The 27,531-nt window shown below is 36.7% G+C and overlaps 2 protein-coding genes across 2 annotated transcripts; both read right to left on the reverse strand.

Annotated features, from left to right (window-relative positions):
• Positions 1–5,623: 5,623 nt before the first annotated feature.
• Positions 5,624–7,281, reverse strand: LOC111906557 (uncharacterized). Its single transcript, XM_023902305.2, has one exon. It carries the CDS (start codon positions 7,014–7,016, stop codon positions 5,748–5,750), a length of 1,269 nt encoding a protein of 422 aa, XP_023758073.1. The 5' UTR covers positions 7,017–7,281; the 3' UTR covers positions 5,624–5,747.
• A 6,335-nt stretch (positions 7,282–13,616) lies between these two features.
• Positions 13,617–14,980, reverse strand: LOC111906539 (uncharacterized). Its single transcript, XM_023902288.1, has 4 exons — positions 14,849–14,980; positions 14,562–14,765; positions 13,875–14,366; positions 13,617–13,787 (listed from the first exon to the last, which is right to left on the reverse strand). The coding sequence occupies exons 1-4, from the start codon at positions 14,978–14,980 to the stop codon at positions 13,617–13,619; spliced, it is 999 nt and encodes a 332-aa protein (XP_023758056.1).
• Positions 14,981–27,531: the final 12,551 nt, after the last annotated feature.

Below are 27,531 nucleotides of genomic sequence, written 5' to 3' on the forward strand. Positions count from 1 at the left end.
TACCACATACAACACATACGCCACTCGAGGCTATAGCACGACCCTTCGGTCGATGTGTCTCAGCGGGACCCTCCAGTCCCGTAGCCCGTTGGACCCTCTTGTCCGGTCATAGCTCGTTGGACCCTTCGGACCGGTCTATATCGTTGGACTCTCCGATCCGGTCTATACAACACATGGCATACATATAAAAAAATGCACATAAGCTCCTACATACACATAGCATACAAGACCCTCTAGTCTACACATAGATACCACTCTAGGTAATGTATAGTGAGAAGACTCACCTCGAATGAAGTCGGATAAACTCTCGTGCTCGACGTCCCGACCTAGCCTCCTCCTATCATCCGAAAACATACCTGATCAATACCCTCTCATAGTCTCATCTATACAGGTTGGGTAGAAGGCCATTCTACCTCTCCCTGAACTCTCCTGAATCGGCTTGACCAAAACCCTAAGGTCAACTGGAGTTAATGGTCAAACTTTGACCCGACTCGTCGAATGCACATGGGTGACTCGGCAAGTCCATGCGGGTCCTTTGAACCCTTCTAGCCTCCCTTGGCACGTCCATTCATCCCTTCACTCGACGGGTTACCCTTGATACGAATTGTGGGGCAACCCCGACTCGACTCGTCGAGTCCACTTATGAACTCGGCGAGTTGCTTCCATGACAACACTCAAATGACCTTCTGAGGTCAGATCTGCTTCTCTAACCTATAGATCTGACCTTCCCAACCACGATAATCACGTAAAGGTTCAGTCTTGAAATTCATGCAACACACACAAGGCTTTCCTTGGTGAAGTGGCTTAAATGGCAACATAGACTCATTTCCTCCATGAACCAACATAAAGCTGGATGGGTAAAGCCCTCTGGACCTCTAGAGATCCAGATCCAGAGTCTAACACTCAAAGGGACAACATACTCAACAAATCAAGCCAATAAAGCGTATAGAAAACCCTAAAATTCAAGGATCTTAAACCAAAAAGAGAAAGAATCGATTTGCTACCTCAATACTGAAGATCCAAGCTTGAAAACCACGGATTAGCAACCCTCTTGACCTCCTCTAGCTGGAAACACATTCTTCCTTGCAAAACAACACCAAAAAGGATCAAAAAGGCTCTCTCTCTCTCTCTCTCTCACACACACACACACCCCTCGCTCGTGCTCTCTAGTGTTTCTCTCTCTGGTATGGTAGCCGCAAATGAGGGCTATAAGGACCCTTAAATAGGGCACAGGCCCAAAGATTTAGGGTTTCTGCCACCAGCACGGACTCATCGAGTCACCTCTCCGACTCATCGAGTCCATTCATTAATCCAATCAACAGAATCGCGATCCTACTCGACGAGTCAGCCGTCGACTCGTCGAGTCCCTCTCTTTAACTCAACATAGATGAATGACATAGAATACTTGGGAAGCCGGATGTTACAGTATATGCCCTAAAAACTAGATCCAATAGCTAAGCCCAATCAATTTCGGGCCTTAGCCCAAGAAATCTCGACCCAACACCCTATTGGGCCGATAACTCCTCCATTGGGCCTTATTGGTCCAAAAACCTTTCTTTGGGCTCTATTGGGCTGAAAATTTCTATTGGGCTTTCCATTGGATTGATAACCCTTCATTGGGCCGGAAACTCATTCCGTGAACCCTATTGGCCCGAGAACCTTTTCTTTAGGCCTTATTGGACCGGAAACTCCTATTGGGCCAAGCCAAAAATCGGAACCCATCTCTTTTTGGGCCACCCTTTGGACCGAGAAACCTTTTAGGTCGGTTAGGGATGAACAAAAAAAGGAAAAAGGAATGGAAAAAGGAGTTGTCACCTCATTATTACCCAACATACACCTAGGCTTGGACCTCTATATATCCATGCATGCATCCCATCAACTTTAAAGAAAGTCACCTTCTTTCTCCCTCCTCTCTCTTAACTTCGGTCGACCACCCCTCCCCCATACCCTCACTAAAGATCACATTTCACTCCATTTTCTCTCCAGACTCCTTCATTTTCCTCTCAAAATTTTGTGTGTGGGTGTGCCTTTTGCAAGGATTCTTCTCCAAAAACTCTTGAACTTGGTAAGAACTTCATGTAACCTTTGTAAATCTAAACATTTTTATGATAACAACTCCTTGTTCACACACTTTTGTTGTGTGTTAAACTCTTAGAAACACCAAATTTTCGGGAATCTCTCCAAGGCAAGGCTAGGCTCGAAAATTTCCTTCTTCTTCTACCACTCGAAATCAACAAAGGTGAGCTTTATACCCCACCATTTTCGTGTTTTTCATACTCTTTGGGGGGGGGGGATACAAGTCCAATCTCGTTTAACCATTAGATAATTGCATGTACCGATGTGTAATGTGTTTAACCTTTGGGTAATAGCATGCATCTTATATATTGTGGTTGAAATGTTGATTACTTCATGTTAACCCACCATGAATTCGAAAATTACAAGGCTCATGTTGCTAGATTAAGTTTATCCTTTGGATAATTTCATGTACCATAGTCATGTGTTGAAGATGAAACAAGTTTTCAACTAAAAAGGTTCTTAATAAGATGTTAAAAATCATACAGAACATGTTAATAACATCTTTATGTTATAAAAGTTTTTGTGGCTATGTTTGTTCATCTAAAATGCGAAAATATGGGTGTTACACTAAAAAGAGGTTAGCTTTTGGACATATGCATTTTTAATACTTATACTTATCCAAATATTTGAATGCAATAAATTTCAAGATTTAATGTGTATTTTGTGGAAATCGTGACATGTTAGGGTCACAACAAAATAGAATATTTTGTGTTACAAAACTCCTAAACTAAATTTTGGTGTGTTAAACAAACTACAAAACTTGGAGGATTATGCTATTTACACAAAATATATTACAAGTAGACAAGTCCATTAATGATTATTTATAAAAAGTGTTATAAATAATTTATCCTAAACGGTATACAAAACAGAATTATTACGACAGAAAAATTGTGTGTCATAATCTGTCCATCATAAAGCTTTTAAAAGTACAAGTTATAACCTATATGTCATAAAGCTGTAAAGCGCGTGTCATAAAACTTCAGTCACGAATTTACATTAGTAATGTTATTTTCATTATTCAATAACGGGAGTCAAAGTTAAAATCTGTTAAAGCACTTGTGAGACTTTCCTTCGCCGTACCTACCTAGGGTATACCGAAAGTCTTGTAGTTATAACTAGAGTCTCCTGGAGGGAGAGCGAGGTAATTGTGTATAGATCTATACTGGGTTTACACCCCCACACCTGAGCTATTCGCTACAGCTAGAGAAGGCCAGTCTAGGGTGACAAATATCTTACCGAAACCGACACCTGAAGAACATCATGATAGACATATCAGTCAAATTAGGCATGACTGTAACGACTCACATAGGGATTAACAATGTTATTTTGGATTTACGAAATTATACACTTCACTAGTTTTATAAAATATAAAACTACGCTTCATTTTTTTACATTACTATCACCACCCAAGTTTTAGGGCTTTAAGACTATAATTTTTCATAAAACAGAAAATATGAGATTTTCTGGGAACACACTCTTTTCAATTATGAACAAAAGAAAACAAAGGACACGCATGCAATTATTCACAGTTTTAGAACGAGACTTACAAAACATTTTTCACAAAAAATATCAGATTTTCTGGAGTCTTACAAATTATTACAATCAAATATGTTACAAATTGTTTTATACAAATATGCTTATGAACTCACCAACTTTTTAGTTGACGCTTTTCAAAATGACTTGTATTCTCAGGAACACAGTGAGCATGTATTTGGGCCATGGATTTTGGATATTTGCTACATTTTGGAACATCATATTTTATGTCACTTTTGTGTAAATTTGTGAACAAATACAATTTGTAAACAATGTATGTTGGTATCTTTTAATGTATGATGTTTTGTTGCTATGTTTCATTCATATTCAATTGTTATGATACTATACAATGACATCATCCATCCCCAGATGTTTCTGCCGTCCTGGTTCGGGGCTGTGACACCTCGGCAGTAGGTTGATAATGATACCAGAAGAAGATGATGAGCATGATAGTTTTACAAACCAAATAAAAGTAAATCCTATCTATATTTTTCTTTTGTTTTTTTAAAAGCCAAATAAAAATAAATCATGTTTATTTATTTTTTGAACTACTTCCTCTAGATTCATATAATCTTTCAATGTCAACCGATCCATTTAAGGCAACAATTTAATCTCCCTACCCCTACTTCTCTTTTAACTGAAAACAAGGCAACTGATGATTGTGAGGGTCATTTTAAAGGAATGAGAGGCTTTATTTGAGGGGAAAAATTGAGGGCAAGCGAGGCGTCGACGTATCCGCTCACCATTAAAATAACCTATCTTGTAGAAACCGATGAATGGGGTTGCACAAATCGAGGAGGAGAATGTTGCACTGGCGGTCCTTTTGAACAAAGATGAAGATGGGAGGAATCGAGACGAACTCTGTGTGTGATATATATATATATATATATATATATATATATATATATATATATATATATATATATATATATATATATATATATATAGAGAGAGAGAGAGAGAGAGAGAGAGAGAGAGAGAGAGAGAGGGAGACGTGGACAAGGGGTACAATTTACTGAATTTAGTCACTTTATTAAATTGGGATAACCGGGTTATCTTTTCATTTTGTCAAAAATAACCATTTAGACCCGACAAAATCCACCTTATTCCCCCATAAAACAACAAAAATAGTTTAGAGACTAATTAAACCAATTCCGAAAACATTATAGGGTACAACGCCATTTTCCTTTTGAAAAACATCATTTCCTAATAGTTGGTGTTTTAAAAATGATTTCAATCATGTAGTACGTGTTTGACTTGAGTGGCCTTAAGAACTTGTGATCCCACAAAATTAGCTAAGGGTTGTGATGAGTGATGACATTCTAGTCTAGAACACCTCATATGCGTGTGAGGACTTGCTAACCTACATGTGGTCCAGGGAAATATCATACTATGCCCTAGTATTTTTAATGGGTAGGAGGATGTGTATGTGCTATGTGTTGTACTACAATGAGCCATTGGACAATATCATATATGAAGTTTACAATACGTTGTGCTCGAATTTTGTCATAATTGTGTGAGTTGGGTTATGAGATTGACTTGAGTTTGGAAATAGCTGTATATTGCATTTGTATTCTTTTTTTTGAATGTTATTATTGTTGATATAAAAGTTGAGTTTCAAAAGATTGAAATTTTCTATCCCCAATGTGGGAATTTAAGGGTTACTTAAATTTTAAAAGTTTTAAGAGTTGAACTTTAGAACTTGAATATTTGACTTATTATTAACTATGTAACATATTTCCTAGCTTATTATTTTGATTTTCGATATGTATCCAACTTAGTTCAGAGTAGTTGAAGATGAAAGACGTAAAAGTTGGAATTTTAGAAGATTTGGGTTGTGCATTTGGACTTCTATAAACTTATGTTTTGTAATTAATTGTATATTACTTGTTACATACTTAAACTATGTCATTTTTAATGTTTGAGATCAATTTCTCCATCTTTTAAACTTTAAGGCTACCACGTACCCATGCCAAGGGCATGGTTTCCTTCCAAATAATGGTGTTCCTCGCCATGACCTCAAACCCGGTTTTGCATTTTAAACACGTAGATATTCATTGGAAACAAAAGTTAAGTAAAAAAAAAAAACAAGTTATATATCTACAGAAAAGGAAATGACATCAACCATTAACAGAAGATTAATCAGTTGTTCTCTTATGAAGATTAGATGAGTATTGGTGTTGAAGATCAACCAATTCCATCTCTTTTTGCCTTAACAAAAGCACCATTCTTTCATTCTCAAGCTTCATTCTTTCATTCCTTAGCTTCTCCACCTCCATTTCTCTCTCTTTTTTGCAGCTAAATTTCACCCATTTCAATCTTTGCTTCTCTAATTCGTAAGATTGTCCTTGAAACCCTACTCTTTGTTCTTCCAATTGCATCATCTTTACCTTCATCCATTGCCTCTTTTCCCATACGCTTTTTGCCAAATCTTGCATCACACAACTGATTTCGCCATTAAATTGTTGGATTATGCCGTCATGCCCATCGTTTTCTGCGGTTCTACCTCTTTTCCGGCTTGATAAGCCGTCGTCCTCCTCCTCATCGGGGTGGCCATCGCCGTCGTCTTCATCATCTTCTCCCTCATCGTCGTCTTCTTCGTCTTCGTTGTTTGAATGGACGCAATTTTGTCTGTGGTGTGGAGGCTGTTCGGTTGTGGTGACCTCCGGTGGTGAAGAATGGTGGGCTGCACCACTTCCGCCGCTCCCTCCGCCGCAGCTATTGTGATAAGCACACATTTCCCTGAAGAAAAGATGCTTCGAATTGAGTAATTTCTTGGCTTCTTCCTTCAATTTCGCCGATAAATGATCCATGGTTTCGAGCAAACTTTGATTCTCGACGACTTTGCAAGCAGTTCCTTTCCCTAAAATGTCGTTAACCCTTTTATATCTTTTATTCAAATCATTGAATTTATCTTCACATTGTTGTGGAGAAACGTAAAACCCTCTTTCCATCATCGCTCTGGAAACCGATTTCCATTTCCCTTTCTTCTGTAAAACCCCACCTCCACCGCCTTTCTTCTTCGCCGCCGTGTCGGACCCACTTGGTTGCTCCGACCCACCTTCATCTCCGATATAGAAAACCACCATTATCAACAACCTCACCATGTTATCCGTCCATTTCATTCTCTGCCAAGGTGACCCCTTTCTCAACTTCCCATCGCCGCCGCTGTCCTCAGTAGTTGACGGATTGTTCAAATTGTTGCTATGTGGCTCTTCTTCGTCGCTAATGGGTGAAGCTCTTTGTTTTGGAGCTGCATACGGGTACCCTTGTTTTGCCGCCGCCGCCGCGGCGAACGGAGGTTGCTGGTGAAGGAAGTTGGGATTTTGCTGGTGGTTTAACGACATTTCAAGCCCTAACATTCCCGACCCTCCAGACGTGTTAGAGAACATACCATTTGTCTCCATTGAAACAGCTTCTAAAACTAATCAAAATTTCGAGAACTAATTAGTACAAGAACAGATTTTGAGAAACACCCACCAGCTAAAATGATGTGGGGATTGAAACCCAGAATTTAAAACTGCGAATTCATTAATTATTTTGCGTAGAGATGAAGATAGGAGCGATGGTAGAAAGGTACGTATGGGGGCTGATATAGCAAGGGGCGGAGCAGCTGGTTTTGCAGTTGGTGTTGGTTTTGTAAAACTAGTTTCACCGACAAGTATCTGCCCATTGTTTTGCTTTCATCTTTTCTTTTCTGCCACCCTTTTTATATACATATACGTACATAAATAATGTATCTATAGATTATGGGTGGGTTTGGGTTTGAGTGATAAAGAGAGTCCACAGGAATTTCTAAAACAGTCAACTTGTATATTATAAAAATAGAGTTGACCTTGTCACCCTAAAAAGGTACGATTCATGCTGATTTTGCTAAAAGGAAAGTAAATTGTGAAGACATTTGATATACTACGTACTATAAAAGTTATGTTTGAGTAAGAGGGTGTTTGTCTTAGTTTTTTAGAAGCCAAAAGTCCTTTTTGGAAAAGATAGAAAGCAAAAGATGTTTGTCAAATGCATTTTAGAAGCTATTTTTGGATTTGGATACATGTAAAAATGAACTTTTAGGAAAACCTGACTTTTTGTGACTTTTCCAAAAAGGACTTTTACCCCCTGAAAAGCCAAGCCAAACACCCCCTAAATACGGATAAGCAAACTAATAAGCAATATTAAAAGACATAAGAATGTATCTAAAAGAATGTTCATTATTATTTGACGAATGTAGAATACATTTCATTTAATTATTTTTCGACCAAACTGCAAAAATGGTCCCTGTATTATGTATTTTTTTGGGTTTTAGTACAAACCTCAATTTTTTTTGGTTTTGTGGTCTTTTTGGCTATGTTTGTATGTAAATTTGGTCTCTTATAAAATTAAAATGACTGTAATGCCCTTCTGATATATTTTTTTTTATGTTTTTTCCATTTAATTTAATTGAAAAAGAAAATAAATAATTAATTTGGGTCTCTCTCTCTCTCATGTGCACACTTTTTACTTCATCTTCTTCCTATTTCCTTTTTTATCTCTCTAAACTCTACTAAAAAGTTAAAACACACCATATATACATATGCAGATCACACACATACATATATACACAACTCAATAAAGATGAAGAGGAGGACAAACTAGAGTCGTCTGCATCCTTTGTTCCCTCAATTCGCTGGAGATGATGAAGGACGACAAGCTTGCAGAAACTAAATTACTTGTGAAATGAAGCTGAGCTCGAAAACCTCAAAAATCTTAGATCCTACACAAAGTTTTGCAGAAAAATAAATTATGATACAAACTAGGTGTTGAAATCAAGTAACGAATTCAATTGACGATGATGAAATAAATGAGAAATCAATCGAATTATTGTTGAATCAAACCTGCAACCCTCGATTCAATACCATGGACCTGCAACTCAAGATAAAGAACCCACTAGGAAAAATTGTTATTGTTTCGTGAAATAAAAAAAACCAGAAAAGGCCTAAATTAGCCATTGTTACAGTAGCTTACATCGATGCTTTCTTGAAGGCGTTTCCATGGCAGGTCTCTAACATGGGATTCGTTTTTGTCTTGAGCTTGTTAGTCAAGATATGTTAATGGTGATCTTCCCAGATTGGCCACTCAATTTGCAATTAACTCTTTGTTCTTGGCGATACATATGATCGAAATCATATGCTCTGGCCCGAAAACTACCGATTACAATATTGGCATCACTAGAAGGGAAACAGCTACACGATGCCCAAAAACACAATCGCTATTATTGTAGTTTTGGAGAGCTTAATCACACACCAGAGCCACCGCCTTGGGTTCTGAAACCCTAAATCAAAGTCGGGTAGATGTTGAAGAAAACAGCCTTGGGTTTTGAAAACCTAAGTCACAGTCAGCTAGATGTTGAACAAAACAGATCCTTACCAAGAAGCTCCATTAAATTGAGGACCCTAAATCAGAATCAGAGTATGCTCTGGTGATGATAGAGAATAAGATCCACTAATTTAAGGCGATATAAAAATGATTGTTAATCACTTATGTGATGGACTTCGGTTTTCAAACATTTTCCAGTTTTTAATTCTAGGAAGAATATGACCATTGCGATGGAGAGAAAAAAAAAAGAGTTGAGGGCAAACTAGTAAAGAAGAATAGGTTGGAGAAGATGAACTGAGAGAGAGAGAGAGAAAGAGAGAGAGAACGTGGGCCCCTTCTTAATTATTAATTATTAAAATAAATATATCTCTAATATTATTAAAAGAGAAACCTTAATTTATCACTGAAGCAATCATGGTCTTTTATTGTATTTCAATCCTTTGTTTTTCACCCTTAGATCAAATTGTTGATATCATCTTCCCCAAATAGAATTCAAACACAATTACATTTAATTATAGAATATTTAAATTCAACAATTATGTTATCAATTAAAGCATATCATTCTATTTATATACCAGATATCAATTTTTCTAATTATTATTGTTCCTAATTTAACTTCCTTATTTATAGCTTTTGGCTTCAAAATTCAAATCCGTTTTTTTTTTCTTGAAAGAACTCATTAAATAAGCATATCAATAATTCGACTATTAACATATAAAATCTAATCTAATCCCATTAAATCAGCAAACTATTTGATGGTTAAAATTAAAATCAATATTATTCATAATTTATCTCACAGTATATCTCACATAAAATGAATCAGTTTAAGATATTGGTTTGAATTTTAAAACTCATTAAATAAGAAAGTCAATTAATTTGAAATTTAGAATCAATATAATTGATATATAATTTTTTTTTTCCAAATGAATAGCCGAAAATCTCCAAGATAATATCTTAGGATCCCAATTTTTTTGGAAGATGATGATTTTTTTACTTTTTAAAATTTTGTGTCAAATTTTACTGTATAATGTCATTTTATTTTGTATATTTATTTATTTAGTTGGTTTTTGTAGAAGCAAACAAATAAATGTAACACTCTGGGATGAGTATGCAACAAGTTTGCTAACTATTTGGAAAATAACAAACAAACTCCTATGGTAGTTGTTATTCAATACGAAAAAATATCTTATTATAGAGGTTTGTTCATTACTTTGATTCACAACTTACACCTTAAAAAATTTCAAAATATTATTCTTCCTTTTACTATAAATGAATATACATTTATACTAACTTCATTATGCATCGTTTTAGAACGGTTCTCCGTCACAAATTGCTTCACCACGACTAGGATCTTTATCAATGATCATATTTTTAAGCAACAAAAATAGCATCTTCTTTATTGTTAAGATCTCTTGCTAAAGCCAGTCCAGAAAGCACATATGCTAATTGTAGCAATGCTTTGTCCTCCATCCTCTACTCTGCAAATGACAATTTCCTTCATAAGTTTGATTTTCATATTATTGCTGATCTCCAACAAGTAGACGAGGTTTATATACTTAACTACCATTTATGAAATATACATTATGTTAAATAGTTTTTGGATTATTTTTTACCCTGATATTAACTTTTACTTTTTTTATTATATAATTTAAACTTATATCAATATTTATCATAAAAAACAATTGATTGTTGTCGGTACGATTAAGCATGTGTGTACTCTATAGTTCTTTCATGTCACAACAATATGACAGAATGAGGTGTTAGTGACCATTAAAGATAAAAATGTAAGATATAATTTAAGAATATTATATAAATTGTAAATTATAGATTTATGATATTTATTTCTATGAAAAACATGATGTTTGATTGCTAGGTTACATATCTGAGGGGTTTTATTTTTTTATTTTTTTTTTGTGATTTGATTTTGACAAATTTGATCTAAATTTGATAATTGAAGCATATATGAAAGATATGTGCTAACGATATTGAATTTATAATGCCCTCCAGAAACCAACCCTAGCCTCACAGACCATTCCCTCATATCTCAGTAGGTCTTAACATTTCCCCAAATTCAGCTGCAAGAAGTCATGGATGCACTTCTTGAATCAATCCACTGAACTGAAATTCATTTGTTAGTTGGATGTGGTGACCAAAATGCAAGATTTGTGAAAGTTCATTATAATTTATTAGTGTTAACCTTTGGCAAATTATGAAACTAATATTATTTTTTTGTTCATAACATGTTTTTTTTGTAATAATTTCTTTAAGCGAAAGATATGTATATGTGATTGGGCGATGCCTGAAAAATCATATTTTAATTCTTATAAGGAAAAAATACTTTAGAAATTGACCAAATTGCATGTCTGAATTTGATGTTTATGGTTATGGCAATGCACTTTAATTGTAATGTTTATCGAATTTCCTTGCAGAATGTAAGGTTGTTGGTATATATAACAAATTATTGTTGCTTTTGGTTTTACAGGGCCAATATGAAAAGAGCCATGCGAATCTCCATGGGGGTTGGTACACCGAACATAGTCAATTCATAAAGTTACTACACAACATGTTTTAATCAATAAGTCACATCATGCTGTGATAAAACAAATACCATGTGGATCATTTATATTAAAAATTATTGTATTAAAAAACCAAATTACTTTAATATAAATATTTAATATTTTTATTTAACAAGTTTGGTTCAAAACTCTAAAAATGAATATAACTAAAATTTTTTATTGAAATTTCACCTAAGACAATGCCACCTATTAATGTTATATGTATTTAATTTATGCTCCCCGCGTTAAACGCGGGTTATAATCTAGTTAGTATTATATTTAAAAAGAAATAAAAGAAAAACGAAAAATAAATAACCCAATGGTATTGCAGTAATTTCACTATTCAAATGAACTAAAAATACAACGAAACTAGTTCAAAATGACCATAAAACCAAAAAAGTCAAGGATTTGACTAAAACCCTCAAAAAATACAAACTACTGGAACAGTTTTTGCAATTTTGTCTTATTTTTCTGGTTATTCTTGCTTAAATGAAATTTCATGCACCATTTATTATATTGCAATATTAGCAGCACTGATAAATGAAATTTCATGCACCATTTACCAAATTGCAATACTATCACGGATATATCATTTCGTGACTCTTGAATGCCATAGACACATTCAATATCGTATTGCATTTTGTCGTAGCGGAACTATTTATTGATACTTTCTCAACCCCTATCAACATTTGATCATATATACACTTGTAGACTATATGAAAAAAATGATGATGTTATTCAAATTAAAGCGAAGATTAAGCGATTAACTATGAAAAAAATGATGACAACTATAAGCTTATATTTAATCTTTAAAAATACATATTAAGAATAAGATTATATTATTTATTCAAAACGACAAATTAATACATAGGAAATGAGTTTTTTTTTTGTAATTAATAAATCGTATATATTACAAAGTGAAAAAAAAAGACCTCCAAAAGACCGTTCAATCAAACAAGAAAAAACTTCAAAAATGGTCCCTATGGTTTCACAAAATCTGAAGTTTAGTCTCTAATTTACAAAACCTCACGGATCGTCCATATGGTTTCAAAACTTTTAACATTTAGGCCTTCCGGCTCACTCCGTTAGCATTTCGCCGTTATCTCATTTTTCAATATTATATTGCAGGGGCTATTTTGTCATTTAAGTTGTAACCTTCTCTCTTTAAAAGAAATTGGGTAAACCCTTTACTTTTCTGCGATCGTCATCTCTCTACTCATTTCCACTGTTGCTCGATCGTTGCACCGTTTACGACATCCAATTGCTTTTGATTCAAAGATGGTGACTTGCAGATGTGGGAATGAAGCAATGAAGATCACTTCATAGACGGATCATAACCCTGGAAGACAATTTTGGAACTGTAGAAGATGTGGGTTCCTTCGATGGTCTGATCCTCCTATGTGTGCTAGGGCATTGGTGGTGATTCCAGGTTTGATAAGATCAATGAACCGATTGGAAGAGAGGGTTGCCATTGTGAGTGCAGAATTGTGTAACTACCGGTTGATGTTGTTTTGTTCGTGGGTGTTCTTTTTTTGGTTCTATTTTAATCTCTAAGTATCTTGTGAAAGTTTGGATGGTAATGGAGTTTTGGTTTTTGGTTTGTAACTGTTGTAGGGGTTTTTTTGATTTGAATCGAATAGGGGTTTTTTTGCTTTCAGTTTATGTAGGGGATTTTGGAATTGGTGTTGTTGTATTTGGTTTATGTATCAGATTAATGTGTAATGGAGTGGTAATGGTAATGGTAATGGAATGTAGTTAGTTATAGTTGATTGTTGAATTTCTTGAATGTTTTTGAAATGCAATTGTTAAGTGTATTGTAAATGCATCTTTAAGATGGTTTTGATTTGCAATTGAAATGTACAATGTTATAAATTGATCTTTGAAGGGTAGTACACAAAACAAATTAATTCATTACCAAAATGTGCATACACACCATTACATGCAAAGTTTTAAAGTTCTTAACACAACCATCATACTAAGTTTCAAAACAAATAAAGATGACACTACTAAACATACAACCATTACATCTTTAAACAAGTACACATGACTTAAGTTTCGAAACACCTACAACACAACCATCCTAATAACTACTAAACATAGTTTTCAGCCCCCTCCAACTTCACCACTGCCTCCCTGCCCTTTACATGTTCTTGAATTGTTCCCTTTGTTATGACACTTTGAACAAGTGATTACCAGATACTTCCTGCTCAATTTAGCAACTTGGCTGTTTGGCTCATCAACACCCCTCATCCTCTTCTTTTTAGGCCTCCCAACCTACACATATTGATATACTATTGATAAAATTGAATTCATTCCATGTTCACATGTATAATATATATTTGGTCTACTTGAAATACAAACCTGTGTTTTATGTTTTGTTGGAAGTAAAGTGAATGGGCAGTCACTTTTAGGCCACATTGAACGTCCATTCAATGGATCAAATTTGTTGAAATACATGGCTTTCCATGTTGATAACCTATAGCAAGGATGGACCCATTCATCAACATGTGGGGCATTTTCACAATTTTCAATTTTGTCCCATATAACACAAACATCATGTCTACATGGGAAACCTATAATCTCCCTAAACCTACAACTACAACTTTGGTCATTCAAGTTTACCACATACTGATCTTGACATGTGCTTGCCAGTTGGTACTTTTCTGTCCCATTGTATCTAGCCACATACTTAGCTGCATCCGTCTTAATCTTTTCAAACACTGTAGTTGCAGTGAGGGTTAGAATATCTTCACACATATCTATTACCTTTTGCACCACACATAACCTCTTCATGAGATACTCTCTAATATACTCTAAGCAAGTGATAATAGGTTTATCCCTACCTTCATCTAGCTTAGAATTGAATACCTCACAAAGGTTATTCAACAAACAATCAGTATGTGCCCTACCCGAATAATAGATATTAAGAGAAGACAATTACACATATAGTAAACACACAACATGAAAGATTAACATTTATAAATAAATTTCTACAAACATACCACTAAAGTGAGATTTAGACCAAGTGTTTGTTGGGATATTACACACCCAAGCATGAGCCTCTTCATTGATCTTCTTCAACTCATCCATTGCTCTGTTAAAGTGATTGTCTGTTGTTGCTCTAACACACTCCCATAGCTGGTCACTTAAGTCTTTTCCTTTCCACTGTGTCTTCATATTTTCCTGGATATACCTCAAACAGAACCTGTGTTCTGCATTGGGGAATACCTTCTCAATTGCTGGTATTATTCCCTAAAAAAAGTCAATGTATGCAACATCAGTTACCCAAATGTATCTAGCAATAGTACTAAGAAAAAAAGTTAGGTGATACATACCTTTTGTCTATCAGAAATGAATGTAAAGTTTGAATTTTCTCCCAGATCCAAATCTTCTCCTAACAGTTCCAAAAACCAGGTCCAACTACTTGTTGATTCTGTCTCTACCACTGCATAAGCTACAGGGTACATGCCATTGTTTGAGTCAAACCCTACAACAGTTAACACTTGCCTAGGGCAACGGCCCTTTATGAAAGTACCATCCACGCCTATAAAATCTCTTAACCCAACTTTGAATCCCAACTTCAATGCACCCAGACATACATATATTCTTCTAAAAGCTCTTGTGGTAATAGACAGGGAGGTTTCTGTATACACATCAATCTGAACTGTTGTGCCAGGATTAGTGTTTAGTAGCTCCAACACATAATCCCTCAAAAATCCATATTGTACTTGGTAGTCCCGATTAATGATACGTTAAGCCATTGTCTTTACCCTAGCAACCTTTTGCAATGACATTCCTAGCTCTAGTTTCTTGCACAACTCTTCGTGTAAAGCTTTCACTGGAATTCTAGGGTTACTCTAGATTTGTTGAACAATTAAGTTTGCTATGTATCTAGAAGTGCAAGCTTTAACCGCCATTGTTTGCAAACATTTATGCTCATCTTGTACTGTTTTAACCAAACAATCCTGATTTTCATTAGCCCTCGATATTTGGACTGCCCATGGACATGTACCTTTATTGGCAATTACATCTTTACCCTTGCACTTTGCCCGACTTCTAGTTGAAGGCCTACCACCATCAACTGCTTTAGATGACTTACTTACAACACCTTTACATTTTAACCCTAATCCTGATTTTGTCATTTTTGCTAGGTATAAAGACCTCCTTGTTTCTACAGCATGTGAATTCATGTAGTTTTTAACACCTCGCTTGGTTTTGAAGACCTGGCCAATCTGAAATGGTTTTACATGAACCTCTCCATGTGAGCATCTACTTGACTTACTCAACTCTTTTAGCAACCTCTTCCTATCATCTTCATGAAATCCCACAAATTGATAATCATCAGTCACAATAACTTCCAACTCATTATCAATGATGTCATTCCCTTCATCTTTTGAATGATTGTTTAATATTCCATGTTCATCTACATCAACAACATTATGGTATTCACTCATGTCTACATCTGCATGAAATTGTATGTTAGACTCATCCATATTGTGTTCACCGTCATCAAAATCATCTCCACTACCCTCAGAACCATGTCCACTCTCAGAATAAATAGCTTGTCCACTATCATCACTCACGATACCCTCTAGATAATCCACTGCTGGTTGTTGTTCACATGAAGTTTGAAAATTAAACTCAGTATCATAATTTTCATAAAGGGAATAATCCTCTACAAATGGTTCAAAGTCATCAACTGTTGCAGTATTAGCTCCATCATCAGCTTAGCAACTTGGTTCCTCTACATGGTAAGTTCCCACTGGTTCTTCAGTTTCAACTTCACTAGTGATCACTTCTTCTTGAGTTTCAATTTCATGATTGACCACTTCCTCTTGAATGACATGAATTTGTTTGTTAGCTTGTGACCTTATAAATAGCATAATACTCTTTGAGTAATCATGCCCTTCATCAACATCTAATACTTGTGACTGCTCATAATCAGGGTTAATAGACTTGTTTAAATCAAGCTTTCTACCACATAATCCTGCTTCTCTCCTACAAGGTTTCTTTCTATTCATTTCAAGCGACACACTATCAGGCTCCAACTCTTCAATAACAACTTTAGAAGGAGACTTGTAATAACTAGCTACCCTTGTCTGACCATTTTCACTATACACCCTTATAAGTCTGTGTTTAGGGACATTTGATACCATTTTAGGTACATCTTGGTCATTACCTAAAGGCATTAAGCCATAGTCTAAAGGGTATTCAGGGATACAAAAATGGTAGTAAAGGGTTTGCTCAGTTTTGTACCCTAGTTCTCAGACCATGTCATCAAACTCATGAACCGAAAATAAATCAGTGTCAACATCATCTACATATGCTACAACACCATCAACGTATTTCCTTCAAGGTGCTTTAGTGAAGACACCACTATAGTGTATCTTCAATGTGAAATAGTTGTCATATCCTTCTACACAAAAAAAAGGTAAAGTCAATGATTTCTCTACGTGAACACAATCGACCAAGAAAAAACAAGTTTTGTTGTAGTATCGTACCATATCTTTTTCCCAAATCTTGCACGGTTGCAAATTTTTCTCAAAAACACCATATTGATAGCACCATTTCAATTCCTTCAGCTTAAACCCTAAATCCCAATTTATGTTCTTTCTTCTACGATGGGAATGAACCTGATGATTACAAATGTAACTGGTTATGTTCTTGGGAGAGGGACGGGTAGTGGAGTTGACGTGCAAACAGTAGGTAATCATTTCATATTAAAGAGAGAAAGTTATAACTGAAATGACGAAATTGCCCCTGCAATATAATATTGAAAAATGAGATAACGATGAAATACTAACAGAGTGAGCCGGAAGGACTAAATGTTAAAAGTTTTGAAACCACAGGGATGATCCGTGAGGTTTTTGTAAATTAGGGACCAAACTTCAGATTTTGTGAAACCATATGGACCATTTTTAAAGTTTTGTCATCAAACAATAGTATGAATAGTGTCTAACATTATAACCGCCTACAACTATTATGGAAATATCAAGTATTTGATCATGATTTTCAAAAATGAAAATGTATCGAAAGTACAATATTCTTGAAGTAAAGATTTTTGAATATCAATTTCTTTTTTTTAATGGTATCCCTCTATATAAGAAGATGTCATTTTTAGGAGTTTCTCACAAATTTTATTTTTTACTTTTTATTATTTTTTTAGAGCGGCTTAATTGAATAAAAATTGAAAAAACAAGAAGTTACAAGGAAATAGCTAGATAAGGGTTATTAAGTCAATCAACCCATTTAATAAAAATTTTAAGTTTCAAAATGCGAACAAATTAAATGTAAAATCAACCAATGTTGTCAAAAATCTCATCTCATTGACGCACCAACTCTCCAAACATCAGGTCATTACAAAACCGCCAAATCCTTCAAATAACCACAAAGAGAATAACCTCTACCATGCTCCTTTTTTTTGGCACCTTCTGAATTAACAATGTCATCCATTCCCATCCAAATCGGTTGAACCATATCAAGCCAACAAAAATTCTTTTTTTAAATACTCACTACAAGCTCACAAGAAACAAAAACATGATCTGAAACTTCCATTGAAGAAGAACAAATCATACATAACAAAGAAGCCACTTTAACACCTTTACGACTTAAGTTTCATCTCGTAGGAAGGCGATCCAATAACGCACGCCACACAAATATATTAACCTTTCTATGGATGTATGGTTCCATCTAGTGGGAGTAGCCGCATTCAGAAGCAACCTTTGATCAGTAATTTTCCTAGTATGAGAAACCGTAAAGTCAATCGAACCTTGTAAAACTCATCGTCATTTATCTTTAACACCAAAAATGACCACATCAAACAAAATCCTCCTCAACTCATCAAATTGCACTTGCTCATCACCACTTCTTATGGGTCGACACCATCGTCAGGCATCCATCGCACCCCACCTTTGATTACAGAACACTCTGTATGCATCTCCAAAGTAAATAATCTATCAAACCTCGACATGAAACGAGTTTCTCCCACCCAAATTTATGTCCAAAATATCGTATCACACCCATTTCCAACATATTTCCTAAGGGTATTTAACAAATAATACCTTTTCATGCATCGTATTCTACACCCCACCACCACGACCAACTTGAAGAAGAAAAACATCTCAATTTTTTGTACCAAGGATTACATTTACCAACTTAACCCAAATGGAATTAGGACTTTGGTAATATCTCCACCGCCATTTTTTTAATAAGGCATAATTCAAAACTTCTAAGCTACCAAACTGAAGATCACCCTTATCTTTAGATGCAATCACCATATTCCAAGAAATATAAGGAATTTTAGTAGTCCGCTTCGTGGTTCCCCAAAAAAATTGTGAAGGCAATGATTCCAACTTCTTTTTAATTTGAACAGGCATGAAAAACAAAGAGAGAAAATGTGTGCCAATGGAACCTAACACCGAATTTATCAAAACAAAACAACCACATATCGATAACATATTTGCCTTCCAACGAGACAACTTAACTCAGAACTTCTGCACAATGGGGTTCCAATGTTGAATACGAGCCATAAAAGACCCCACTGGAAGACCCAAATACACAAAAGGAACAACACCCGGTTTACATCCTGTCAATGCAGCCAAAAAGCTCACATTTTATTCATTCACCCCCACTCCATATAATAAAGAGTTATGCTGATTAATCTTTAACCCAGAAACAACGTAGAAACACTCCAAAAGCTACATCACATTAACAACACTGGATCTACACCAGTCAACAAAAAAATAATGTCATCAACATAGATATGATGAGAAATCATCATATTACCAATTTTAGATGCTTTGATAAAACCCACACCAATGACATCCTCCACGACAACATGTAAAGCCTCCATTACTAAAATGAAGAGGAACGGGGACAATATGTCACTCTCACGGAGACCTCTCTCGATATTAAACTCATCAGAAGGGCTAATATTCACTAACACCGCGGATTTAGATGACACCAACACCCTGCGAATCCGTGACACCCATTTCACCCCAAAACAGAGAATCATCATCACTTGCTCTAAATGTAACATCCCATTTTCATGAACAAAATTTTTTCATTTTATTTAAAGTAAAACTTCCTAATTGTAAAACCATTTTAAGAAAACCACCTGTTCCCAATTACAATTATTAAAAACCATAGTATTATAATGAACGTGAAATCCTCAATGTTGTTATTGAGTGTGTACAGTCCCGGCTTCTACTTCCCATTGCCACCGATGATACATAAAATAATAAACAACTGGGTAAACATAAAACTTAGTGAGTTTTCCCCAAAATACTCATGATAAACATACAATCATGCATAACGGCCCACAACCTCCCGGTTGGAATGCCCACGCCCATTCAGTCATCAGACTAGAATGCCAACATGTAACGGGTCCAATTAGCCATCGGGCTGGAATACCCACGGTTTGTTGGCATACTGCCTCAATCCAACCACTCTTCCTGAGCCTCTGTGCCTACGAATTACCTCCGGCCAACACTGGGTATCTTGGCTTACAACACAAAGCAGAACCGTTGTAACACGAATCAAAATAGGTCAACAACAATCACATGTGATTATGTCAATCAAGTAATGTGATTTTGTCAAAACAAGTAATGTGATAAACTTATTATGTAATGCAAGTATGAATTTTCGTACATACTTTATAATATAAATCTCAACCTAAATTCGCGTGAAGAAGTTATGATAAACTCTAACACTATAAATCCCTATAATAAGAAGAAGTTAAAATATAGTGAGAGTTAGCTATAGGAATCTAAAAGAAAGTTGTATTACTCAGAAATACCTATGTGTGGATATAAAGAACGTCAAAAATGAAGTTCGTATGCAACATATATGATCTTCTGAAGATGCAGCAGTCTAAGAGCATGACATGTGGCAGAAACCATAATCAGCCATGCTCCACGACATGAACATGAAGGTTCACGAAGTGAATGTGATCTAGGAAACTTCTCAAGGCTAGAATGCAGATAGAAAGTCTATGGGAGTGAGGTGTTAAGACTCCATGACGTGTACATAAAGGTTCACGACGTGAAATCAATATCTTGACACCTTCTAAAGCTAGTACCCAAATGGTAAGTCTTTGATGGGATGCAACTATGCTTCACGACGTGGACATATAAGTCCACGACTTGGACATATAATTTCATGACGTGGACTTCTCTTGGGCAGCCTATAAATAGCAAGTTCGACCCTAACACTTCTTACAACTAAATCCCTTTCCTTTCTCTCGATTAATGAAGGCATTCTACATTCCGAGCCTGACGATCACGAACCACTGTCCGTTTCTAGTTAGATTCTATAAAATCATGCTACTAGGGTGAGTTTCACAGCCCCACTTTTAACGTTTTTGGGGGGAAATTGTAACACCTGATTCTCGGTACGCATTTAATTTAAAGTATTTATGTATTTTCTCTGGGACTCGGCGAGTTGGAGGCCCAACTCGTCGAGTAGGGTCGTAATCCGCGGGCATTTTAAGTGACCTACTCGACGAGTAGGGAGACTGAATCGGCAAGTAGGTGGTGTTTGAGGGAAACCGTAAATCCGAGGGTTTGCACCTTATTTAAACGCCTTATTGCAGCCTCCATTGTCCCTTATGCTCCCAAAACACCTCTTATCGAAACCCTAGCCGCTTTGAGTGATCTAAGGCCATTTTTGGTGCATTTTGGTGGATTGTGAAGCTTGAAAAGAGGATTGAAGCTTGGGAGTTCGAGTTGGGGTTTGGAGATCCAAAGATCTTGTTCCATTTCTAGTTCATTCAAGGTAAAATGCCCATGTCTTGGTCTTCCATGTGTGTATTTATCCTTAGGGCTTGGATTTTGAGTATCTTTAGGGATTTTTAAGCCATTTTTAGAATTGTGAAAGGGCATTTGGGGTTTTGACTTCAGATCTGGGCCATTGGAGGGGTCTCATGGCATAAAGGTGCCAACTTTATGGCCTTGAGAGCCCCATGCATCTTATAAAGCACCTTTTATGGCTTTTTGAGCCAAAGACCCCATGCATATGCACCAAGTTTGGAACTTTACGTATAAAATGGACATTAGGAGGCCATATCTATGGTTTTGGTGTGTTAAGACCCATTTAAATCGACCGCCTAGTAATGGTCAAGGATGGACTCGCCAAGTTATTCTTGGTACTTGGCGAGTCGAGGCGTAATGACCACCAAATCCATTATGCGAATGGACCAGTTGTTAGGGAGGAAAGTCTCGTAGATTTTTAGACGCGAAAAAGGACCTGAGAATCATGGGACTCAACGAGTGTATGAATAGACTCGGCGAGTCCAAGGCAATCTCCCAACCTTTGAAAATGGACTCGACGAGTTGTTCTACAACTCGGCGAGTCATAGTCTGGACATGTTCTTATGCGGGAGATGAACTCACCAAGTTGAAGGAAGAAATCGACGAGTCGGATGGAGAGGGTCCCGATGGTTTGAATAAAGGAAAACTCGACGAGTTCTCGCTAGACTCAACGAGTGGTGTCGAGGTTGTATCGGATTAGTGGAGAATGGACTCGGTGAGTTGGTGGGCCAACTCAACAAGTCAGGTCAACTGGATGTTGACTTTGACTAAGGTTGACTTTGACTGATTAAGGCATTAACCCTGGTTAGGGTTGCATGTTCTATTTGATGACTTGAGAATTGTCGTGTAGGGATTGAGGAGTCGGGGAGAGTCGATATTCACGCAGAGGATAGTTCAGACACTACATGACATCGAGGTGAGTTACCTTCTAGTAGGGGTGGATCCAAGGGCACAATGCCGACCCACCAAGAAGGGTATTGAGTAGATAATTATCTTTGTGATAATTATCTTGGTTTGATTATGTGAATTTGGTCATGAGATATGCCTGCGTGATATGATATCTGTGTCAGTGTTAGTGACACCGAATAGTCTTTTCCTGGCATAGGTCGTTAGGAACAAGGGGTAGGTCAGTATCCAATATACCTGATTGTATGTTTATATCTTGCTACTGTATGCTAGTGGTAGGGGTGAAATGGTCCCCAGTTACCGGTTGAAAGATACCGATGGCGGTTACCGGTTGAAAGATACCGATGACAGTTATCGGTTGAAAGACACCGATGGTAGTTACCGGTTGAAAGATACCGATGGCGGTTACCGGTTGAAAGATACTGGTGATAGATACCAGTTGAAAGATACCGATGGCAGTTACCGGTTGAAAGATACCGACGATATTATATGGTATGTAGTATGATGGGGGAACTCACTAAGCTTTGTGCTTACAGTTATTGGTTTGGTTTTAGGTACCTCTTCGTCGAAGGGGAAGGAACCGGCAGTGTAGCAACACATCACACACACACACATGGTTTCCGCGTTGGGTTTCTGGGATTGTACTCTGACTTTATTACTTTCGATGATATGGTTTTCAGACACGTTGTTATGACTTTTATAAATTGATATGACATTGGCAATGTTTGTTAAACTATGTTATGAATTACTTAATTAAAAATGATATTTTTAGCCTTGATTTTTGGGATATTACAAAAATGCTTGCTAAATACTATATAAAAGTTAATATGAAACATCCCAAAACTACAGTCCAAAATTTTCGTTTTAATTTTTAAATAAAACCATAGTAATACAGATCATCTCATAAAAACATAAGTGAGAATATCTCAAAACATCATATCAAAACACTGTATCAAAATCACATGTCCAAATATCAGAGTAAATCATCTCAGGCTAAACGTTGTGGTGTGTGCGATGCAGTCATCCCGAGCTCTTCCCCTTGCTAGCGGAAGTACCTGAAACCAAAATTGAAAACTGTAAGCACGAAGCTTAGTCAGTCTCCCCAAACTACCACATACCATACACATAATCACATAATAACATACATTATGCCTACCCCGCTACATTGGGCCCCGCCCGACACCAGACCGTAGTCCGGCATTGGGCCCTGCCCAACATTGGACTAAAGTCCGGGATACATATAACATATCAACAAAACATATAATATAAACACATAACATAAGCATATAAACATTCCTCAGGTTTGCTACGTCATCAGACCGAAGCCCGGAACGTATAAACATAACATATAAGCTTAACATTCCTCGGGCTTGCCCCGACATCGGACCGAAGCCTGAAACATATAACTAAACACATGCAAGAATCAAAAAGACATCAAGCATACAAACATTCCTTGGGCTTTCCCCAACATCAGACCAAAGTCCGGAAACATATAACCTACATCGGACTATCCCCAACATCGGACCGAAGTCCGACATATGCTAACATACATAAATGGGTCGGGATTGGTGCCTTCGACCCGTTCCTACTGGAGGAAAACTCACCTCACAAAGCTGGTTGCTGAACCTCTCGGTAAGGAATCTATATTGGCTGCTCCTGTGACTCCCCGACTATCATTATCACAAAAACACTTAGTCAAAATCCAATAATCCTTCTTAGGGTAAAATGACTATTTTACCCATGGTCAAAGTCAACATTCTAGGTTGACTCAACTCGCTGATTTCCATAAATCAGAAGCCCTGAAATTGCGATCTAACTCATTGAGTCATTCTCCTGACTCGCCGAGGTCCCTTGCTACTCATAGTCGTGATAAAGCGAGTCAACTTGTCGAGTCACTCCTCAGACTCATCGAGCTCTACCCTATTCAGAATCAGGACAAATCGACTCAACTCGTCGAGTTCCTCTATTGACTCGATGAGTTCCACAGTCTGTTTGGGCCATCTTAATGGATTAAGCTCCTACTCTTCAGATCTAAGCTTCAAGCTTCTCACATACACTGAAAATGTCCTTTTAAGGGTTAAGTTTCCAACTTTACCCGTTAATACCTTTACTTAATAGGTTTAGCTCAAACCCTAACTCTTTAGGACCTAGATCTTGGTCCACAAGCCATCCATACTCCAAACTAAAGCATACAAGCAGACATCTAGACCCTAAACCCTACATGAACATGTAAAGCTTCCACCTTTCACTCCATGCATGGAGTTTTAGATTTTAAAAGGCCAAAATGACTTCCTATGGCTTGCATGGGGCTTCAATGTTCATAAAGTTGCACCTTTATGCCATGAAAGCCCTCCATGATTCCAGATCCGATGGTTCGCTCACTTGGGACGTCCATATCCCAAAGGTCAAGCTTCTTGGACCAAAAACCCAATAAGATGATGATAAAGAGATCTAAGAAGCTACTAAGAAAGTTTGAGAATTGCTTACCAGAAAATGATGAGGATGAAATGAAGTCTCTGGATCTACTACATTTTTCTTGAATCCCCAAGCTTCTCCTTCCTTCACAAGCTTCAAAACACACAAAGTTTCACTCAAAAATGGCTCACATGCTCACAATTGCATTAAGGTTTCTGAATCTAGGGTTTGGGACTTGGAGGCTGGAAATAAGGCCAGCAAGTAGGGATTAGGATGCTTAAATAGGGTGTAAAAACCCAAAATTAGGGTTTCATTCTGGAAGCCCTACTCGTCGAGTCGAGGGTCCCAACTCGTCGAGTAGGTTACTTAAAACTCGCGTTCATTCTGGTTTCTACTCGACAAGTTTGGGGCTCCCAACTCGTTGAGTTGCTCTACAAAAATGAATAAATTATAATTTAAATGTGTACCAGGAACCAGACGTTACATAATATTATGCTTATATGATAGTATGTTCGTATCAACATAGATAGTTATATTAACCGGGATATAGTTATTTTGTATCATATATACCTAGAATAGATCTGATATATTGAAAAAATACAACTATCTTAAAATTATCAACATGTTATTATACTAATGTAGACCCTGAGTTATACTCGGGAGTTCTATACATATTATGTGTAATATAGCCCTAAAATTATATTCAGGAGTTCTATATATACTTGTTAAGCATGTTATTATTATTGGTTTTATGTCAAGATAAAACCTGATATGTTGTTAATATAGCCCTGAAGTTATATTTGGGAGTTCTATATATACTTGTTAAGTATGTTATTATTATTGGTTTTATGTTAAGATAAAACCTGGTTTTACTTCAAGTTATAGTTGTTGTATTGCCTAAGTATTATGAAATTAGGAGTAATGTTTAAAAGCATAGTCTAGTAATTTAGAGCTTTAGGATGACGAAAAAGTCTACATGAGCTATTATATTCATCAACTAAGATTAGGAATCTTAGGGGAAATCCTATGACCTGTAACCGTTAATCCCGTGTGAGCGAGGAAGTCGTGTATAAAACTATACAGGTTGACAACCCCCACTCGTTGTTGTTAGCTACAACCCAATATTTAGCAAGTGGTGAAGTGTCCTTTTATTTGTTTATTGATCCGGGGTCGATGAAATGCACAATGTTTTTATATGGGTGAAATCCTTCGTGGTAGCCCAGACATAATCTTTTATGGCATCTACGGTGGAAAGCCTTCGTGGAACCATTGGTGGGATCTTTTTGTCAGAGGTCTTGTATTTCATAGTAGTGGTTAGGGACTCATGGTAGCAAACTGAAAAGACCTTAGATCAATCAATTTATCAAACAATTATAGTAAATAAGAACAATAAGGTTTCACAAAGAAAAACTTTCACTAAGAAAGATAATCTCACAAAGAGATTATCGTATGCACAAAGCGGCTATTAGGGTTTGTGAAAGGCGTGTGTTTAAACACAAACCGATACAAAAGAATATATACATCTATTCTAGACAATCCCTACAAATCATGGATATACGGTTAACTAAACTATGATATCTAAGGAAACAAGATAAATACAAGATCTGTTGCAACATACTGAATAAAGCTATATATATATGCTGAGCTAATATGATGCTGATGCTGAGTTATACGCTAATGCTGAAAGACTTCAAACATCATCATATTTCAAGGTTTGACCTTACAATCTCCCCCAATATGATGATGTTCAAAACCAACTAAATTAAAACACCTCTGGACAAGAATTCCTCATATTCAGCTTCAGCTTCTATCTTCACAGGCCAGTAAGGACTATCCAACAGCTCCTGTCTTCTATTCAGCAGCTCCATAGCAATAAGGATGTGAAACTCTCCGGATAGATCTTGATGACTCATGCACATTTGCCTTAAGCCAACGAGATGAGTTGTTGGAGCCCTTGGAATCTCAACAGTTCGCTGAAAACACATTTTTCTGTTTTTGTCGAGATAAAACATCCCGTGTTCAGGAACTGAGATAAATTGATGTTGAATCGGCTCAACTCCGATAGAAAGAGAGTTGTTTATTCCTTCAGCACCAAAGTTTAGAACCAACACATCTTCACCATCAACATGAAATTTGGGTCTTCGGATTCTAGGAACAGATGAACTTTGGCCTTGATGTTGTAGACGTTCTTTAGGAACAAGGTCCAAACGCTGAACTTTCTTCATCATGAGATGAAGAGCACATGTCAGTTCGGAGGAGAGAACTGAAGTTTGCTTGAAAGCTAATTCGAGTAATTATGTCCATTTAGAATATCCATATTTGATCAGCTCATCCCTCTTGATCATCAGGCTCACCACTATCTTCAACGAAATTTTCAGTATCCTCACTGGCTATATCTGAATCTTCTCCTTGAACTGGTATAATAGGATCAATGAAATTCATGTCCAACATCTGACACTCATCATCCTGTTTTTCTTCATCATCAGGCTCACCACTATCTTCAACGAAATTTTCAGTATTGCCAGGCTCCACATTATCAGACTTGTGCACAGGCTGTGGTGACTCAGTATCTCTCTCCTTTGGATTATGATCAATGTCTCTCTCCTTTGGATTATTAGAGTCTCCCTCGTTGGAGTCATTATCAGTGTCTCCCCCTTTTTGAGCATCATCATTTTGTGGGCCAGGATTAGGAGTGGACAGAATAACCCCTTTGAGTTGTTGAACATCAGCTTCAATTCGAAGGAGACGCTGACTCATGTCTCGAGTCAGTGTAAGAAGTTCATTAAAAGCTGAGGATGGGATTTGGATGAACTGAGGACCTGGAAGCTGTTGGGATTGATGTTGTGTCCCTTGAGAAGGTTGCTCCCCCTGAAATGGTTGCTCCTCCT

The sequence above is a fragment of the Lactuca sativa genome, chromosome 1, assembly GCF_002870075.4.
Source record: "Lactuca sativa cultivar Salinas chromosome 1, Lsat_Salinas_v11, whole genome shotgun sequence".
NCBI lineage: Eukaryota > Viridiplantae > Streptophyta > Magnoliopsida > Asterales > Asteraceae > Lactuca > Lactuca sativa.

Bases quoted from the DNA above. Each gene is read 5' to 3' on its own strand.
- LOC111906539 (XM_023902288.1), bottom strand. From the start codon at position 14,980: ATGTACCCTGTAGCTTATGCAGTGGTAGAGACAGAATCAACAAGTAGT. The intron at 14,367-14,561 runs GTGTGTAATATC...TTCAATTCTAAG, and splicing joins ATGAAGAGGCTCATGCTTGG to CTAGATGAAGGTAGGGATAA. The intron at 13,788-13,874 runs GTTTGTATTTCA...CAATATGTGTAG, and splicing joins CAACAAAACATAAAACACAG to GTTGGGAGGCCTAAAAAGAA.
- LOC111906557 (XM_023902305.2), bottom strand. From the start codon at position 7,016: ATGGAGACAAATGGTATGTTCTCTAACACGTCTGGAGGGTCGGGAATG.